At 40.8% G+C, this 19,825-nt stretch overlaps 2 protein-coding genes across 6 annotated transcripts in view; one reads left to right on the top strand and one right to left on the bottom strand.

The window, feature by feature from the left end:
- SYTL3 (synaptotagmin like 3) overlaps window positions 1-12,290 on the top strand; it is a 29,534-nt gene extending 17,244 nt beyond the window's left edge. For 2 of the 4 annotated variants that reach the window (XM_057364841.1, XM_057364840.1), the window contains exons 8-15: window positions 48-191; window positions 2,916-3,094; window positions 5,233-5,335; window positions 7,070-7,240; window positions 7,457-7,556; window positions 8,799-8,907; window positions 9,784-9,989; window positions 11,206-12,290. In XM_057364841.1, the coding sequence (XP_057220824.1) occupies window positions 48-191; window positions 2,916-3,094; window positions 5,233-5,335; window positions 7,070-7,240; window positions 7,457-7,556; window positions 8,799-8,907; window positions 9,784-9,989; window positions 11,206-11,336 (1,143 nt within the window). In that variant the 3' untranslated portion in view covers window positions 11,337-12,290. Of the gene's footprint in view, window positions 1-47; window positions 192-2,915; window positions 3,095-5,232; window positions 5,336-7,069; window positions 7,241-7,456; window positions 7,557-8,798; window positions 8,908-9,783; window positions 10,014-11,205 lie in introns of all 4 variants that reach the window. The other 2 variants (XM_057364839.1, XM_057364838.1) reach the window with 1 other exon arrangement.
- Window positions 12,291-12,351: 61 nt separating this feature from the next.
- The window catches only part of EZR (ezrin), a 37,583-nt gene continuing 30,109 nt past the window's right edge, over window positions 12,352-19,825 (bottom strand). For both annotated transcript variants that reach the window (XM_057364843.1, XM_057364844.1), the window contains 6 exons: window positions 17,639-17,802; window positions 16,591-16,721; window positions 15,777-15,937; window positions 15,403-15,495; window positions 14,201-14,452; window positions 12,352-13,882 (listed from right to left, as the gene is read on the bottom strand). In XM_057364843.1, coding sequence (XP_057220826.1) covers window positions 13,718-13,882; window positions 14,201-14,452; window positions 15,403-15,495; window positions 15,777-15,937; window positions 16,591-16,721; window positions 17,639-17,802 — 966 coding nt within the window. In that variant the 3' untranslated portion in view covers window positions 12,352-13,717. The remainder of the gene's footprint in view (window positions 13,883-14,200; window positions 14,453-15,402; window positions 15,496-15,776; window positions 15,938-16,590; window positions 16,722-17,638; window positions 17,803-19,825) is intronic.

The following is a 19,825-nucleotide window of genomic DNA, read 5'->3' as shown; positions in this document are numbered from 1 at the left end:
CTAAAAAAAAACAACAAAAAAACCCCAACTTTCTGAATTTCTTACAGATGAAAAGTACACCCAGTCTGCAGCAGCTCATCACCAGTGTCCAAAATGATGGTGAAACTCAGAGCCAAAGCAGCTGCAAGGAGGAAGAASACATAACAACCAGTCCCACAAGTGATACAGTTTTCTGTGATGGAAGAAAACATGTAAGTTAAAGGTGAAATGCAACAGARCAGGTATTTAAAGGGATCAGATACAATAGCTTTTGCAAGATGTTGGTATATTTTGGATTATATTACAAAATGAAAACAGAATTGTACTTGATTTTGTATCTGATGAAAGACTGGTCCCTGTGGCACAGTCCTCATAGTAACACTGTGAACTTTTTGAAGCATAAGGCAAATCAGATTAATAATGGATAATTGATGGATATAGCCTCTTATAATGAATTATTGATAGAGCAGCTTCTTCTGAATTTTTCAAATGAAACTAACATCCTTCCCATTTGATTATTGGAGCTGGGATTATGAGTGTGGTACTTTCTYGCCTAGTAGCTGGCTTTTTCTCTTCAAGCATCATTTAAAAGAAGGGTTTTTGTCATCTGCAAAAACTGTTGTGTTGAAAATGTCATTGGAAATTCAAGTGTCAGAATGTCAGTGAATGAAGAGGAAATGGACAGTGATGGAAGCCAGGGGAGCGGATCATAGGCTTAGGGAATGACATTGAATCATCCTCTCTTGGATGGCACTTTGAATACTGCAAATGAGAGAGAAGAAAGCTGGTTATAAATGAATTCAGAACATGCCTTAAAGCCTCTATGATTAACTGTGGAAGCTAATTTCTATCTGTGAGTGATGAGGTTAAGCAAGGTGAAATATCCAAAGAATTCGCGACTGATCTTGTACAGAAGGGAACTAAAGTGACTTAGGGAATCAAAATTAAGCCAGGCTGCTCACTTTACAGAGAAGCAGAAATACACACAGGGACCTTGGTGCCCTCTCACAGTTTACTGCRCTGTGGAGTCTGAGGTGTTAAGCTGACAAATGGGCAACAATTTTGTATTACATTTGTGATTCCAATGACAACCATTTGAGCTGGGCTATAGGCAGCTCAGGCTTAAAACTGAAATATTTTCTACTGCCTTATAAAGGTCAAATTCCATTAAACTTCCCTTTATGGGTAATTGCTGGATGTTRAAGGCCACTCCATAAAAATGTATTTTCCAAAACATCTGATGGCATTGCTTCCAGTCATACCAGCAGAAGTACAATATGTTAAGTCATTGTAAAATCCCTGCTCATTGAACTAAAGGGATGGTGACTTCCACAAAGAATGTACGTAATGCCTAATCAGGTGTGAGACAWATGTGGAGATATTCAGTCCAAACATCATTAATCATAACACCTGTCCAACCTTCCTAAATAAATAGACGGTTCTGTGGAATTAATATCAGGGACTTTTGCAGAACTTTTTTTTTAGGACATATGAGCTTAGGACAAAACTGTGTTAGCATTCTATTGCCATAAAGGATTTCAGTGGAAAATAACCATTTTCTGGTCTGATGAATAAAAATATGTCAGTGAWTGAAAGAGCAGAGCTGAACAAAGCTTCAAGGTAGATTTATTACACTGATACACTTCTTGTGGAGGGAGCAAGATTATATTCAACAAGCATTAGGTCAAAACAGTCCCTACACTTCTTTCAACTTCCTCAGTAAGCACTCTAGCCTTTCTTTTGATGCATGTGTGTTGCTTAGAGCTTAAAAGAGAGTAGATAGCCTCTTTAATAAATCTGTTGGTGTGAATTAATATTTGGCGTGTTGTACAAATGAAGAAAAGCATCTCCATAGAAGAGAGATATGATCTTTCAAACACTACTTTGCACTCCTAACTGCTGGGTTGTGCAATGCAGAACTCCTTGGTCAACCAGTCCTGTGTGGGTTGGTGTTTACTTTCAGGGGGAGGAGTAATCTAACACAGATATYTTAGCAATCTGGGGCAGTTGCTGAGAAACTGATCACAACAGTGGTGCCCTCGTGACAAATGCTGAGTAAAAAGTTTCTAGGGCTCACCTTAAAGAATATCATTATAAATGAATGGAGACCAAACTGTTCTGAGTTGGTAATTTGTTGCAGTGAAGGCAAGATATCACCATAGAGTCCTGTGTYGGGGCTTGGCCACACAAAGGATTAGTCTCTTGCTTCTTTGCAGTGTCCTGGYTTCCATAAATGCTGGACACAAGTGTTGTTTGTATCCGTGGATGGACAGCATCCAAACCTTTACCCCAAAGGTGAAAGTAGATGAAGGGAGAACAAAGTGGTCAAGATGAACTAGGAAACATCATCTTTATGCACCCTCATACAACAACTGGAAGTCTTCCTATTTTAATCTTTCCTGAATGGTCTGCAATACAGATTAAATCATTTTTGTACAGAATTGGGGCATCTTGTAAAGTATTTACTGGATGTGCAGGCCACTTTGGTATTTCCTCTAATACACGATAGAACCGAAAATCTTGGTAATGTACCCTAATATGAGCTATGTATTAAAAGCAATCTAATTCAATGTTTTTTTGTTTTTTAATTTCAGAGGGGTTTTTCCATTCCCTTTCAGACACTTACCCCATTTTTCTCATAGGAGGTGACATAGTAGTTTTATAGGAAGAAAATTTCTAGATCTAGAAGTTACTTAAGAAAGAATTTTCTCAGCTTAGACAGAAGAGAAGAGGGCAAAGCAGTAGAATTGCAATTACAGTTATAATTTTCAGGGCTGTTATGGAAGCAATGGAATGTTTTTTACAGGTTACCTTGAATTTTGTGATTTGCAGTAGCTTTACTGGCATGTTGATAAAGATACTGATTRTTGAGAGAAATGAATGTTTTGTGCTGTTTGATTTGAATCTGCATTTATGAGACATTTGTCTTTTCTTAGGGAAGTTTGTTTAGTCTTAGCAGCACTTGCACTGAGTCTGGCAATTTTGGCAAGGCTAACATCACGGGAGAAATAGAGTTTGCCTTAAAGTACAACTTCAGATCTTGCATCTTGGAAGTTTGCATCAAGGGATGCAAGAACCTGGCCTATGGAGAGGAGAAGAAGAGAAAGTGTAACCCGTAAGTATTTCTGTAGCAATATTTTGGTTTTTAAGATACTTATATGTGTTCTGATGGAAACTATCAATATGTGATTGTGTGCCATATTCACACTTTCAGAACATCCAACATACATACCAGCCCTTTGCACATATACATTCTGAAAGAAAAATAGGTTTCATACTAATACTTATTCCATTCCGGCCATTTTCTGCTAGGAATCTTTCCCAGCCTGTGAGCAGGCAGTTGGGTACCTGTGTTTCTGGTGAGTACTTCTGGTTCTCAAGAATAGTTATTCAGATTTTAGTTGTCAAGTTGTGGCTGAAACCTGAGATGTCCTRTTTCTAATTTATCTGCTGACCCTCTGGGGTCACTGGGTGATTGCTATACTACTTAGTGAGCTTCCCTTTTCTGTGATAAAAGTAGAAATTTCAGATACTGCAACATATTTAAAATCTAAAGCTGTTTAATAATTWTGTATCCCTGTAAGAGGAAGAAATATCTACTTCTGTGGATAAAACATACCATAGAAAATTTTGTTGGATAATTAAGCCTTGGTGATTTCTCTGTTTATCACTGAAGTCCTCTCTGACCATGCAGTAACCATTGATAGAAAATCAACAGGTAGAACTCCTAATTACCCATTCTTGACCCTGCTTTCTCACTGTGTTTGAGCATTTGAGTGCCTCCATTGGAATTGTGGACTTGCAGTCATGAAGGACGATGGATTTTGTGCCTCCTGCAGAGAATATTCATAAAGACAAGCTTGGTGATGAGCAGTGCCTTGCTGGRAGAGCAGCCTGTGGAAAAGGGCCGTTTGGGAGCCCTGCAGAAGTGGGTCAAGGTTCTCTAAGTTCCCTGGTAATTAAGCCAGGCAAACAGTTGCAGGAAACCTGAAAGGCAATGTGGGAAGTGCTGTGTAGTGAACATGATGTTCCCTATGGGTATATATTTATAYATTTCTGTTGATTTCTGAGCCAACYGAAAAAGTACAGYACACTTATTTGACATGCTTGCTGAAAAGCAGACTTTTAACTGATGTTTAAAATCTGATTAATTATTTAGCCTATTTGCTGGTTTGGAGTCTGACTAGCTATGTTTTAATTAAATGATCTGGGCTCATAGAACAGGAAACAAAATCTTCTAGTGCCTGTTTATTTTAAAAAGTAGTTTTACCTATGGATAAGTTTGGAAAAAAGAGGGAATATCTACAAGTTCTGCACTGATGATGTGAGATACAGCTGATTTTATTTGCCCATTAAGTTAATCAAGAGGCTGTTTTAAAATTAATTTAAATCATAATACCTGAAATACRTATAAGTACAGTTTAAAAATGTTCTGTATTATATAAACAATCACTCCTTTCCCTCACAAGCTGGGAGCACTCTCTATTGCTGAAACTCTTTAGTTTTGAAGCCATAAAACAAGTACAGGCCACTGAACTGACATTAAGGGGAATATTTTAGTGTTCACTTGACCCACACTTGACAAACTTTGGGTATGAGTCATTGGGGCTTGAYATTGGTCCAACTCAGCTTCCAGAAATTTTTTTGGCTTTCCTTGAATCAATGTTACGTCAATTTTGAGCCCTTCTGTTTTTATTGTAGTGGCTATTAGAGCAATTAGCAATTTTAAGACTGATGTGTTATTCTGTGTTATTTGTATGATAATGCTTTTTTTTTGCTACATGGTAACTGATGTTGTGAAGATGAGATTTTCTTTGTGAGCAAGCAGCAGTGATCCTAAAGTTGATTGAGTTTATTTTTTTTTCCCTTTGAGCAGGTGATATGCTGTTTGTTTTCACCACAAAGCTGTCACTACAACTGACAAGGTTGTAGGGGCTGTTTTATCAGAGGCTAAGAGTATGACAACAGAGGATTCCTATTCAGATCTCATCGTTTCCCAAGTACAATGAATTTGAAACACATTGGTTCAATGTTGCCCAGGGATCTTTATATCTATCTGCTTTTATTGAGAAAATACATAAAGCACATGTTGCTATTTTATTGCTTGAAACTTCCAAASTCAATAAGGTTGTTAAAGAATTAAGAAAAGTCTCCTCTCATCTGAATTAAGAAAAATCTCCTCTCATCTAAATGTTTTCTTCATTTGATCTTTCCTGCCMCTTCTGATCATTTCCATGTATCTTTATCTCCAAGGTATGTTAAGGTTTATTTGCTTCCTGATAAATCTCCTCAGAGTAAGCGGAAGACAGCTGTGAAAAGGAGCACAGTGGATCCTGAGTTCGATGAGACTTTGAAGGTATGTTGTGCAATTCCATGCTGCTGAGTGTGCTTTTCCATGGTACAATCTTGCTAGTTCTGAATTGACCTGATGGGCCAAATTTAGGAGTCACTGACCTCTTCAATTTTAAAAATTATGTTTTTCAGTCTAAATAAGAGAGAGTTGCTTTTGGAGCTGCAACAGTAAATTGCAAACTGACTTTTCTAACAGCCTTTGTCCAAGACCTGCCAGAGAAGAGTAGTTATGATTTCAACTCTTTAATGCCTTTCAATATTGCTTCTTGCATCCTTGTTAGAATTGTGTATCGGAAACAGGAGCCATTATTTTTACTTTACAGACACTTAATGAAATATGAAGTTGACAACTATCAGCTGGGAGAGCCTGCACTAGTTTGGCTGTTCCCAGCTCCATTTTTGTACTCAGATCACTGCAAGCCAAATTTTTTTTGTGTGCTTCAGCAGGCTGCAGTGGAACATAAGATCATGAGTTCTTCACTAATACATTGTCTTGGAAGAGATATGAAACTAAGTTAGTGGAGGGGCAAACTTGTASTGTTGCTTCTTGAACTACACAAAAGTTTCAGTGTTACCCCCAATTCTTGGTGTGTATGAAGACAAAGAATCAGTAGTGAATGAAGCAAGCAAAATGTTTGTAAAGACCATAGTTAAAATTTGATAATAACACAAAAGGGTTTTTGTAATGTATGTGATTCTCATACAGCCCAAAACTTGTGTATAGGGTTTAAGTTGGGAGAAAAAATGAGCCCGAGGCTGAAGTAATTGGTCCTAATTTTATAGTCCTTTTTCAATGCCAGTCATGCAGAAGTGATAAAAGGAGAGTGAAAGCCATGCCTGAGCTGGCTGCATAAACTCTAAGGGCGTTTACTTAGAAATATTTAAAAATAGTTTRATTATTAGTTTATCCATAGTAGCAAAAACGGTCAAAAGTGCACAGCACTACTACAGGTAATCCATCATGACACCAAGATCCAACTGGGTGGGATTCAGCTCCAAGTTAAGGCGCCTGCATTTAGAAATAGCTGAGTGTGTGAGAGCTGTGCAAGTGCTCTTGGGAGTCACTGGAGCYCGGGGTGACTCAGGGTGATCTGCCACAGGGCCCACACCCAGCTTGTGATTCAGCAGCCTAAATATGGGTCCTGATTTCCTTGCCTGTGCCATTGCCTCCAGCTTTCCATGCAGATCACTGTGGGCTGGGTTTGACAGTCTCAGTGGGTATATTAGATACCCAGCTATGTCTCAAAGGGCTCTAACTATGTTTGGAGAGTGGATCAAGGCTTTAATTAGTGATCAGCTGAACTACTGCCTTGCCCCTGCTGACTGCATCAAGTAGATGTCCACTGACCAGAATAGGAGTTTAAGGACCATCATTAGGTATCTTCATCTTGAACTGGCTTCCAGAGCAGCCAAATCCTGCTGGGAATGCAAACAGAAATGCACCAAAGAAACCCAGCAAAAAAGGTTCAAGGGTCATTTAAAGTTTAATAATAAAAAAAACTTTAGCAAGGCAGTTCAAGGTATTCTGGAATGTTGTTTCCCATTTGAATGAGCACTATTCAGCATCTAAGTAGTTGGGGGTTTTTTTTCAGGCTGCAAAGCTCACTCAGCCAACATGGTTCTGTCTGCATCCAGGTGCCTTCAGTCATGCTGTGGCTGGGCTTCCTGCRAGCAGGTCACAAGCCTGGGCCTGCATTCATCCTGTGCATTGCTCAGTAAATGCTGTTTATCTTTCTAGTACAAGATTGAATACTCCMAGCTGAGCAGTCGGCAGCTTCAGATCTCTGTGTGGCATGCAGGAGCTCTCAAATACAGGGTGTTTTTGGGCGAAGTGGTGATTCCCCTGGCAGCATGGAATTTTGAAGAAGAGTCAATGCAGTTGTTTGACTGTTACCCGCTCAAACCCAAGGTGACTCCTATCTTTTTGTGCTTGATTGTACCTTAAGAGCAAACTGTTGTGAAAGCTGTGTGAAATACCACYCCTATGAGATCATTGAGGGGAAAGTGCTGTCAATACAGCCCATTGGCAAGATGTGTTGCAAATACAAATAAGCRGTATTTGTGGAATAGGATGAGGAAGAGAATGATTGCAGTAATGCAGACTCCTCTATGTCCCTTTCTTCAGCTTGAGAAGCCTGAAGATGATCTTATCCAGTACAGCAGTGAACTCCTCGTGTCTGCAAGGCTGTCAGTACCAGCCCAGTATCAAAATCTCCAGTTTGAAGGTATAAAATGTTTTGGCATGCATGAGTGCTTAAGAGTTGCTCTCAATGATCTTACAGGTCTTTTCCAAAATAAATCATTCTATGATTCTCTGAATTCCTTGACTAGAAAAGAATTGGATCAATGAAAGGCTGCAAAGTGTCCATGTAATATTCCTGTATGGGGTTTTAACAACTWCAGCAAATGGTGCTTTGTAGTGTATTATATCTTAGATTAGTTAAAATTGAAACATTTTTAAACTTTGTGCATTTGTTCTTTTTAATGCCAACAAAAATTGTACATTGTAATGGCAGCATCATTATGATACATCTGCCTGTTTTGCAAACTTGTGTCTGTCATGATGTTACCAGTGGAGGTTATTCTGGAGGTTCTGCTGTCCAAGGCAAAGTCTGCCAATTTAGGGAAAAAGTGGAAGAGAAATATCTGCAAGGGTACCAGAACAGCACCCTTGGCTTCCTTCAGTGGAGTCATCTTAGGGCGATTGTTTCACTTGAGAGGTGTTAGGTTCAAAATGTATAGTCAGGATTCAGTTTCCAGTAATGAAAATTTGTAAGGTACATTAAGTACTGCTGTAGTGTGTCAGAGCAAGCACCTGCTGGGGRGTGAAAGAAATACTTTGGGAAGGAGGGATAGGAAAACCTCATTTTCCTTACCTCCCCAGACCTTAGTGAGGTGTACAGAGGTTCAGATCTCTAGTAGTGCTCTCTGTRTCAGGACCACAGCAACAGGTAGAGAACAACCGGAAACTCTAATTGACTGTTTTGTCATTTTTGTTCCCGTTTCTTTTCCAAATGACCCCAAAGTTACCAGCTCAGTATCTTCAGTTTTTCCTCCCTATGCACGCCTGTGTATTGGGTCTCTCCTCTGTGCCTCGAGCTGTGAGAGGAGCAATATCACACCATGGGTTTGGCTCTCTCTCCTGCCTCTGACAGTTTCAGAGAAATGCTTCTGTGTGTGCTGCCCTGTGTTTACTTTTCACAAACACAACAGAAAGCTTTGTCTTTGGAACAGAAATCACAAAGCAGCCTGCAACTCACTGCTTGGTTTCCTTTGTGTGTGAATCATTCAATGTACAAACGTTCCAATCTTTCAAATGTTCCTAGTCCAGCCTTATGACTCCTTATCTCAGTAGTGCCACTTAGACATTCCCTACCACTTAGACATTCCCTACCTACTTTTAGCTGCATTTTAAGCAAAGAGCTGAATTAACTGGGCATTTCATGTAATAAGTGCTCCTTTTTCAGGAAACAAAGACCAAGGAGTTCTCAACTGCCAGCTTCAGGTTATGATAATTGGAGCCAAGAACTTGCCTGTGCTGAAATCCGCTGCAATGCTGAACTCCTTTGTTAAAGGGTATGTCTGAGACCTARCACTTCACAAAGAAAATGTCACACATGTTCTGTGCAAATGTTCATGTTAACATGTTTTCAGCAAGAGACTGCCATGGGAAAGTGGCATTGCCCACACTCTTAGTCAGACTTCCTAGTAATGGTGACACTTGGGTGTCTGCAGAATTGCAGCAGTTTGCAGGGTGGTGACAGATCCCASTTGCCCTTTTGGTCCTGAACTTTAGAATTCAACTATGTCATTAGAGTCCACTGGTTTAAGTATGTGCTTTTAGATATAAGGGGTGGGGAAAAAATGGTGCGAATAGAGAGGATGTTGTCACAGTTTGTTGTGGCTGTGCAGAATTAAGTATAGCTCTAGATACATTGAAAACTTTTATTCTCTTAATTCTAGACATTTTTAAAGAGAAGGGACTGATTTTTTTCTTCAGTGTGCTGAGTAGCTTGTATGTGGGATTATTTTACTTTCTTGCTGTCAGACATTAAAAGCCACTGAAGTATAAGACTGGGCTAAACTTAGATCTCATAAAGCCATGCCACCKGTTGTGGCACCCACCTTTGGTGAAATGGGTGAATTTTTTATCTTCTAAAAGGCAGGTTTCAGGCTGTATTGGGTAGAAACATGTGGAGCAAAAACTCCTTCAACAGTCAGTGACAGCAGAGCCAAAGCAGACTACAAGAGCCTACTTATATCTGCACCAAAGGCAGGCAGGAAAAGGTGCAAGTCCCAAAATAAACACAAGGACCATGTTCTACCTTGCACTAAGGTGGAACTATTTTGCTATTTAAGACAAACCAAAGGGCCCTAGATGGTTATTGAAAATGTTCCATTTTCTGGTTGAGAAGTCAGTAACCTTGCTGAAGTTGTTATTTTTGGGGGAAGTTGTCTTATCCTTCCAGATCAAGCAGAGGTAAAGCAAAAGTCCCCTGTCCTGAAGAAGGAAGCCTGTCCACAGTGGAAACATTTGTTTGTCTTTGATGCTGTGACCCCAGCTCAGCTACGGCAGTCATGTCTACACTTGACAGTCTGGCASAAGTCAACTTTCAGCTCGAGTGATCAATTCCTAGGAGGAGCCAAGCTTGGTGCAAGTTCTTTATCACTGAAAGTTGAAGGTAATTGGGGAAAAAGTTAATTTAGTTTACATCCTAAACAATAATAATTACACTGTGTTATTTATTACTTGTTATCATGTGCCTACACATACAGTCCTGGCCTCTGTCCTAAGCAACTTGCAGTCTTGGGCTCTGATCCTGCAAGAACTGWTGCATGTGCTTCAGTTAGGTCTGTGCACAAGCTCAGGGTTGTCAGTGGAAATTTTCAAGAAAGCCATTTGTTAGGATGGTGAGTTTTAGGGTCAGAGCCCTGCTAAGACAAGCATAGAAATGGTGTGCCTCTAACTCATGTAGAGCTCTACAATTTATAAGACTATTTACTTTCTTTTTTTATTAATTGGCTGATTTAAAATAACTTTTCATCAAAAGGAAGCAGGAGAACTAATCATCTAGTATACTCCAACCTTGCTAATGTCTGTGCTTATTATTTTACATCCACAAATCAATCCAATCARTGAAATACAGGAGGTGAAACTTGCTCCAAAGGGGCTGTTGCATGTTTGAGTTTTGGGCTCTGCTCTAATGTAAGAGTGAGCTTCTTTCTCAAGGTTGAGCAGAATCCCTTTGCTTGCTGAATAGGCCCTGTTTCACTGGTAGTTGAGCAGGGAAGTATTGCCCCTTGAAGGCTGCCCAAGGGAGTCTCCCACCCTTGTTCTCAGCAAGTTAGATGCTGTGGGTTTCAGTATTTGAGAGGAAAGTGTCAAAAAGCTTGAGGCACAGGCATGTTGTTTTGCTATCAGCATGCACTTTACACCAGTATTATCACCAGTGGGAATTCAATGTTATGCAGGCTTTCTCATGAACTTTTTTTGCTTATCCTAGCCAGCATTTGCCTTTCTGCTAGAGCAGGGACTATCTGCTTGTGAATGATCCAAGCCCTAAGCCTGAAATGCACCAAAGTCACTGGAGACAAACTGAAGACAGAGAGTTAGTGCCATTCTGCTATTATAAGCTTTTACACTTGCTTTTCTGCTTTTAATCATAAAACCAAAAACTTTTGCTGCAGGTTGGATACTTTAGAATCCAACTAAATGATAGTTCTAAAGTATAAATACAGTTTATTGTGATTCTGTAGCCTTAGGAGCTACAGAACACCTGAAATTACTGTAGAAGTGGGTAAAAGGGTTGGCCAGAAGTTGGGTAGAGCCAAGGGAGAAGTAACTCTGTGATCTTTCCCTTTTCTTTCTTGCAGAGGAGTCCTTTGGCTCCACAGACTTTGCCTCTCAGGCAGTGCACCATTGGCAGGAASTGCTCCGCAACCCAAACACATGGATGGACTTCACACTTGTACTGCATTCAAATAAGGAAAACTTCAAATCATGAGAGATTATCACACAGCAACTTTTCCTTTCCTGTGTCTGGTGTTTTAAACTGAAGTGGTACATACACTTGAGATTTGAGGAAAGGTACACTGCAACAGCATCTATTCAAGTTTTTGGGGAACAGAATTATGTATTTGAATGGGCGTGACGTTCTCAATGTTTTATTTCTTCAAAAGTTAAGGCTTTAACCTGTATCTCTAGCTGGAGTGTAAGGATCATATTGTTTCTTCCGAAGTGATAGCCTCAGTTAGAGGTGCATTATGCTGACAAAGCAACACTAGCCAGACAATATGCAGTTTTCCCTTTCAAGGCCTAGCAGAACCATTGTAATTTAATTTAAAACACAACTAGGACTACTTCAGAGAAAATAACTTTTACAGCAAGAAGGTTACATTGGCTTACTCTGATGTTGTATCTACAGAATTCAAAAMCAGCTTATCTTTGCTTGCTGCAAATGGGTGATGCTAATGCTTCTGTGCTTCAGCATTATCTACACTGCCACTAATTTCATGTGACCCGAAAAAGCTTTGGCCCATGGCCACATCTCTCAAATGTGTGCTATGGCATGGTGCTTAAAAAGTTAAATGTATAAATTCTGTCAGTAGCAGTGTGGGACTACAGCCAATAGAATAAGAGTGGGTGTAACAAGTTCCTTCTTATCARCTACCACTGTAAAACAGAATTAGCAACTCTGATCCAGAGGGTGTGCAGCACATGACAAGAGTGTTACTAAGTCTATAATTTCTTCATGTGGACAAGCTTAGGGCTGAATTCCTGTGTCAGTTTGCCTTGCCTTGGCTGTAGTGTTAGAGGCAGCAGCAGAAACTTGTGTACAACTGTAATGAGTGCTGCTGTGTTACACTTTTAGTCCTTACTGCAGGTATGGCCCCTTCTTCCTTTCTAGGGTAGTGTGGCTTTTAAGGCTTTGAGATCTGAAGACACAGGGACTTGTAAGCTAAGCTGARGAACTTAAAGAGCAGTAGCACAACCCCACACAAGAAACACTTCACTCCATAGCCTTTGTTACTTTGCAGATCTTTTATTTAGATGGTTGCTGCTGCAAATAAAAAAACCCCACACAAGATTCAACTCAAGTATAATGCAGCATAGATATTGTAAATGGAAGAGAAGAGGTGACAACGTACTGTATCTCACTTTCTAACAGATTTTCAAGGAAAAAAAGGGGAGAGTGGGGGGAGGATGGTCACAGAAATGCTCTCTACTAGAGAGAATACAACTGTGATACAAACAAGCAGTCCCTTCATCTTTGGAGTCTGAAACTTTAAATCAAACATTAAAAAAAATTAGAAAATTTGTTAGAAAAATAGGTGCAGTAAAATTGTATATATTGGATCATGTGTACATATAACAGTTTTCATTAAGTAAAAAAATGATCTTTACAAATAATGCTTTATAGTAAATAATCAGCTGCACTGTATCAGACTACAGTCTTGTTTAGGCATTTTTACAGATGCAAGTCTTATTAAATCTGAAAAGTAACAAAATATACAGAGCAAAACTATTTCCCTTTACCTAGTATTGCAATTCACATATTGCATGTTATATATATATATATATATAAATACTACACTATAACTGATCAGTAATGAAGCTGGAATGTAAACACAGTGGTGTATTAGATTCCAGGAGTACTTGCTACTTTGTTACATGAAGAGGGTATCAGTGTCCCTACGCCACTTCTGTGCCATCACTGCACAATGTCTCCAGTTGAGAACAGCAACCACAAAATACCTAATTTCTATGCAAAGTAGTTCTGAGGTGTTGTCAGTTCTTTTGTGTGTGGGGGGGTTGAGGGTGGGGGAGGGGGAACAGGGGCAGCAAGACCAAGGGAAAAACAGGGTCTACAAGCACCTGTGCATGGATGTACAACACACAGGTGCCTGCAAATCCTGACTTCCACAAAATGTCTTCTCTGTTACACTTYACATTGTAGCTAGTACTACAAAGACATATGGCACAAAATTCACCCACAGATGTTTATCTTTTAGACCAGGCTGAATCCARCATCTACACAGGACACGCATCTTCAAACAGAAACGTGGCCTGTTAAAATCTGTCTTGCCTAAAGAGAGATGTGACATAAGGCCTTTTGGCACTAAGCAAAGGCATGAGCAAGTCACCAGGATCTGTGGTACATTAAGTTTTAAACTATACCAAATTTCACAGACGGTTCAGAATAAAAGGGAGATTCAAACACCTCTGGGTTTAGAGAACATTTGAGTGTCATACAGTGACCCCTCCTCAGGGAAAAAAAAAAAAAAAAACCAAACCAAAAAACCAATACAACAAAAACCCTAAAAACAAGAACACAGCATTAAGATCTGCTTTTCCCACAGTCCTGCTTTCTTCTTACAAGCATCTTTACATTGCCTCAAACTCATCAATTCTCTGCTTAGTGTTGCCTTGCCGGATCTGCCGCAGTGTCTTGTACTTGTCCCGTCCCTGGCGCATGTTCTCCGAGTGGATGATGTCATTTTGGGTCCTCTTGTCTTCAACTCGAGCCTGGGCCAGCTCGTCTGTCAGTGCCTGCAGTATGAAGAACATTAAATACAGGTTATATGGGAGAAGCTCTTTGGGGAGAGCTAACAGTTGTTTATGCCTGGACAGAGCAGTGACATGGATATGACTCAGGCTTTCCATAAACACTATGGATGATTTAAGCAATCTCAAAGTTTGAGCAATGAGAGAAATCTTTATACGCCTTGCCTTTACTTCAAACTTCCTATAGGAACTGTGAACCAAGAGAAACTATCATGCTTTTTGTGTTTAACCAAGCAKCCAAAGGGGACCTGTTGTGCAGGAATATTGTTTCAATTCCTCTGCCTCCTGCGTGCAGAGCCTTACCCTCAGCTGGCTCTGTACACGCGCGTTCTTCTCTGCCTCAGTGATGCGCTTCTCCTCGTTGCGGTCATTCCTGATGCCCTCGCTGGAGAACTCGGCGCTGTAGGCAGAGTACTCAGAGCCCTCATCTTGCAAGTTGTCRTGGACGTGGTAATTCACTGGCTCATAGACAGGAGGTGGGGGTGGAGGTGGAGCAGTCATTACCAGGTGTAACTCCTCCTTGGTCTTTACTAGATCCTCCTGTGCTTCCCTGGCCTTTTGGGAAAAAAAAGGGAAAAATAATTTAAATTAATTTCTTGCTTTAAATCAGCTTAATGAACACTTAAATGCTTATCTTCCTTTTTTTTTTTTTTTTTTTTTTCAATCTACTGTGACAGGCAAGAGAAAAAAAAATCTCTACACCTGATGGTACCTAGTATATCTTTTACAGTATTTTTTCTTTTTTTTTTTGCTAGTGATGCTATCATCAGCAGCCACTGTGTAATATGCAGGGTGTCGGTACAAAAATATTCTTCCAATAAAACAGTCCAGTAAAAACAGTTCTGTGGGAAACGATAGTTACTTTCATCCTGTTCTTATGTAAAGAGCTGTAGACTGAAGACAGGTATTCCACAGAGTAAGAACCTGGGAATCTAAGTAGGCATTTTTAATGCAATTCACACCAGGCAGTCACCTTTCCCTGCTGCTGCAGTGATTCTGCCCTCCCATGCATCCCACAATACTCGTTGGGCACAGGGAGCATCATCACTCCAAGCTTTCGGTGGTTTGTCTTTGATTTTAGTGCATCACTTGATCAAAATCTCCTGATCCAGGTACCAGGAAGCCACTGATAACAGCAAACACTCCTCAAAACAGATAACGGCAGTGTGGCTGCATTTGAAACACCTTCTCTTGACTGATGTAATGTTTTCAGACTTTATATCATGGATTACGTGCATCCTTTATTCATGTGCCCCTTCCTCTCCAAGGCTCCAAGACAATGATCTTAGTTTTAGGTTTTATACAGGCTTTCATTTTGACTTTTGACAAGGTTTGTGGAAAGAAAGGTGTTTTTGCAGGTGTATTGCACATTCATCACAAGTTTGCCCTTCTTCACTGCTGTACAGCTGTGTGCCTCCCTGTCTGAGAAGTCACACCAGCTGAGCACCACAGTRTGCTCTGCTTAAGCACAGAACTTCAGAGCAGCTTGTAGAACAGATACTCACTCTGATTTGCCAYTCTTCAACCTCACTCTCTTTACGCTTCCTTGCCTCTTCAAGAAGTGCTATCTTGGCTGTATACTCTGCAAGCTCTGTAGCCTGTTGAATAATAAAATAGAAATTGCGAAGACTCTTAAAAAACCCCAACCCAACCAAAAAACCAAACACAACAAAAATACTGTTAACTGTATTACAGACTGAATAGGAAACTAAGAACTAAAAATTTGATATCTCATGATAGAAACCAGTATCACAATGATGCCATGACATCATCCAGTACTTCACTGCACTGGGTTTTTCCCTGGACAAGAGGGCTTTGCTTTACTCACGGACACACTAACATGCCTGTAGATCTTGTTCTCAAAATTACTGTGTCTTACCAGCTGTTCCTGGCTCTTTATYTGGTCCATAGTTTGTTTCTCCAGCTCTTCCTTGGCCTGCAGAGCTGCCAAACGGTCAGCTTCCAGGCGTTCTGCCTCCTCCTGGGCTCGTTTCCTCTCCTCCTCCAGCTGAATGGCTCTTTGGATCTGATCTGACAGCTCTGAAAAGGGGCAGATCAATGTAGTTAGTCCACAAGTCTGGCCAAAGCTAAGGAGCTACAGTCTCCTAGGTAACTGCACAAGTCATGACAGCACTTTACTCCAGCTTGCAATACTCCTTTCACTGTGCACCTCAAAGTAATTATTTGCATAATACACCAAGTAACTGGATTCAGAAGTACTCACATGCACATTGTAATTAAATCTTCTGCAAGATGTTTGCACTGAAGTCTGTAACACTGACATGACTTTGCTGCACAGACCAGATGTTGCTGCCTTCTGTGCATTGAAACAGAAGCTTTGATTTCACTGGAAAGGCTTGTTCTCAAAGTACTTTTTCTGTTAGAAGTTAAGTAAAAAGTACTTGAGGGCTGAACCCTTGCTCACTGTTGGAAGAGGCTGTGCTACTTAAATCCTCCTGGCAACAGGGGAAAACAGTGTTCCTGCCCTTTGGTTCCCAAATAAAAGCTGCAGATTTTATGCTGCTTTTATACTTTGGATGCACATGTGTCTTTAGCTGCATAAGCAGACATTAGTAAGGCTTGCCAAGCGATCCCAGTGTCACCAGATTTAGGCAAGGCACGGGTAAGAACCCATACAACCCCTCTATGGAGCACAAAACACWCAGTCTGCTCAGCCAGGACAAGTACATTACCTTTCTCTGCTTTCTGAGTCTTCACTTCATATTCTTGTAGCCTCACCAGCAGCTCCTCCTTCTCCCTCAGCATTTGCTCTTTCTCCCTCTCAATTGTCTCTCTCCTCCTCTTTTCATCTTCTAGTTGTTTTCTGTTAGAAACATATTTCATGCTCAAAGCTCRGTTTCAGACCCAGGCTACTGCCAGAAAAGAAAGTTGGCTGGGAATCTCTCCAGGCAGCTCAATGGGAAAGTGGCTGCCACAAAACAGGAGCCAGAAGACAGAAATAGGATGTTCCTTCATCCCTTCAGAATTTTTCCWCAGTGTTAGATATCCCCTTTCATAAAAACATTTGTATTTTTGTTGGTTGCCACAGATATTTCAAATGCCAAATAACTGCAACACACAGAGAGGAAAAACTGAAGTTGTACTGCACAGCAGAGGAGATGAAACTTWGTTATTTCTGCCGTGGAGGAAGTCAGGGAGGTGTGCAAACAGCAGCACTGAGGGAATGGGGACAAATAATCCACAAGTACTGGAGAAAAGTACCACGATTTCTTGAATCATAAGCAACCTGCAGCCAGTGGTACAATTGCTATTCCTTTTTCCTTGGCTGTAGGACATCTCCCAGTTCCTTCTGTCTCTACACACGTGCCCCCCGGGAAGGTTTCCCCTTACTCCCAGCCATCCCACAGCCCAGCACATAAATCAGATGGCAACACTCMAGAGTCAGGAAAACCCTTCCCTATGGTGCACGACACCACACCAGAGCCTTTACATGCACATTTCCTCGCAGCCTCTGAGATGCAGCCAGGACAGCTAACTGTGGACACAGAGCCAAGTGGGAAGGATAACACAATCCCACTGCAGGATACCCCAAATCCTCCCTGCACTCCAGAGCTCCAGGGCCACGTGTGCCCCTTGTGACCCTGAGACAGCTCAGAGCCTCGCCCAAGTGAAACCCCCATTAATGGTCCCTGCCCAGGGCTACAGATGCTTGCTAAACCCTGGCACTTCAGTGTCATTTATTTTTGCCATCCCGTATCAGCTGCCTGGATCCAAGCCCACCTTTCCAGTTGTTTCTGGTGCTTCTCCTCCCGGGCCTGGGCTTTCATCTGCTGCACCTCAATGGTGTCAGGCTTCCTGCGCCTCATGTACAGTTCATGGTTGCCCATGCAGAGCTGCAGGATCCTCTTGTTAATTCTCAGACGAGGGGCATAAAACACAAAGTCCTAGGAGAGAGACATCACCGTCAGTTTTTTCCAAACAGGTTTTCTTTCCTCCCAGCTAACTGCAGACAGAACATCTTGCCATTAATTTCACTCWAATCCAGACATATATGCAAAGCCATTTAAACATAGCAGCAAGGACTGAAAATACCATCTGAAGCCAAAATGTTGTCATTTATATTCTCCATTTAAAGTTTACATAGAWTTGACAAGTTACTCTTTTAGARAAAAGCATCTTTTAGATCAAATCCMCAACTTGATGAAGTCTCATTTAAATGGAGATTGTTAGATGTTGCCAAAGATTCTGGGTTGGCGGGTAAACATCTGGCAACACATAGACCTCTAGCATTGAGTAGTTTTTCACTTTGCAGTTTTGTGACTGAAAGACAAAGCACAAACTACAAACATAACTTTGTAGAATTTCTTGATCTATCTGAATCAACATTCAGGCCCCACATGCATTTTTTCAGAGAAAAATGCCTCCCAATGTCATTCTTTTTTTTTTCCATGGCATTTCCTAGTTAAGTTGACCTAGGCTGTTACAAGAGAGTCAAATGAAAACTRATTTTTTAACCAACAACCACATGGGTTATTTGGAATGTCAGGTTGCAAGCAGTAACAAAACACAAGATATTCTAAAATTTCTGGTTCAGTAAAAAGGACATTCTCAAATTTATTATCTGAGTTATAACCAGACTTTTAAAGAAACTATAAACCAGACAAATCYTCTACATGAAAACCAGCTAAGGAACGGATACAGAGGGCCCAAGTTTGTTACCTGCCTCATGATTTTTCTGAGTCCACAACCACACAAATCTACAACACAGGCTGRACTTACACAATGGACAAACATCCTTGTGCTTTTTCTGTGTACTACAGGGACAGTGGGCAAGCTGCCACATCACCACCATAAACCAGCATTCATTCCTTGGAATCACTCTCCTATGGATTGCCTCACTGWTATCAAGAGATGGAGCCAGGAATGSAAGCRGTGATAATGTTTTTAATTGCATGAGCTCAGAAGCACAACTGTGKCTATCTCTGGGAGAACTAGAAGTCACGCTGGAAGCAATTAAAAGCTCCCTAAGTAGCATTAAGATGAATAAGCTGAGAGAGACTAATTTTCTTCTGTGTGCATTTCCCTAATGCACACACTGRCTGCAGAAGAGGCAGTCAGGGCAGCGTGTTGTGCTCTCCCACTAAATCCTGCCAGAGCCATTCCGAGCTGCACAGGTCTGAGCCTGATAACTGTGACTGCAAGCTACTCATCCAACCTCCTACTTCAGACAAGTAATTGTAAAAACAAACAGTTTGTGCGTGTTGTGATGAGCAGGTCCTATGCTGAGGCAAAGCTCACTCACATGGAAGTAAATACTGAGGGCATGAACGACTCTTGCATATGTCATTTGCCTATGCTGTCATTTAAGGCCATAACCAAGGGGAAAAAACATTCAAATAAGAATATAAAAGAATCCCCATCTTTCCTCATGCTCAGCCTACCCCAGATCTCACACAACTGGGAGCATTGCACCTCAGTATTTTAAAAATACTGTACTGAAGGTCTGGGAGTACATGGGCAGACAAGCCTTAAAATTAAAAAGGTTATTCTGGGCAAGGTGACACAGGACTCTACCCTTTACATTACTSTCAATGTAAACACAGGCATGTAGAATCCTCCAAATTAAAAGAGAGCTTCCAACCCAGATCTTKGGTGGATTGAGTATTTTGCTGTACTTATAATGCCTGCCTTTTAAAAAGGAGACACAGGCCCATGAAAGAGCCAGACAACTTCCTGAATACTCAGAATTAGTGCCCAGATAAATTATTCTTTTAGGCAGAGCTTTAAACATACCACCAGCCAGAGGGAAAAGGACAATTGACAGAGAAGGAGGAAACATAACTGAGGTTTTCAATGTTAACACCTTTCTGTACCAGCCTTTTGCAAGCCTCCCATTTCATACTCAATCAGATTTACTGTTTGGGGAATGGGTGTTAAGCTGTGATCTGTATTTTGTAATTATGTACA

The sequence above is a fragment of the Malurus melanocephalus genome, unplaced genomic scaffold, assembly GCF_030028575.1.
Source record: "Malurus melanocephalus ecotype Western Australia unplaced genomic scaffold, MMel_1.1 scaffold_43, whole genome shotgun sequence".
In the NCBI taxonomy this organism is placed as follows: Eukaryota; Metazoa; Chordata; class Aves; order Passeriformes; family Maluridae; genus Malurus; species Malurus melanocephalus.
Note: the sequence above shows the minus strand (reverse complement) of the source record. Positions and strands in the feature narration are given on the sequence as shown.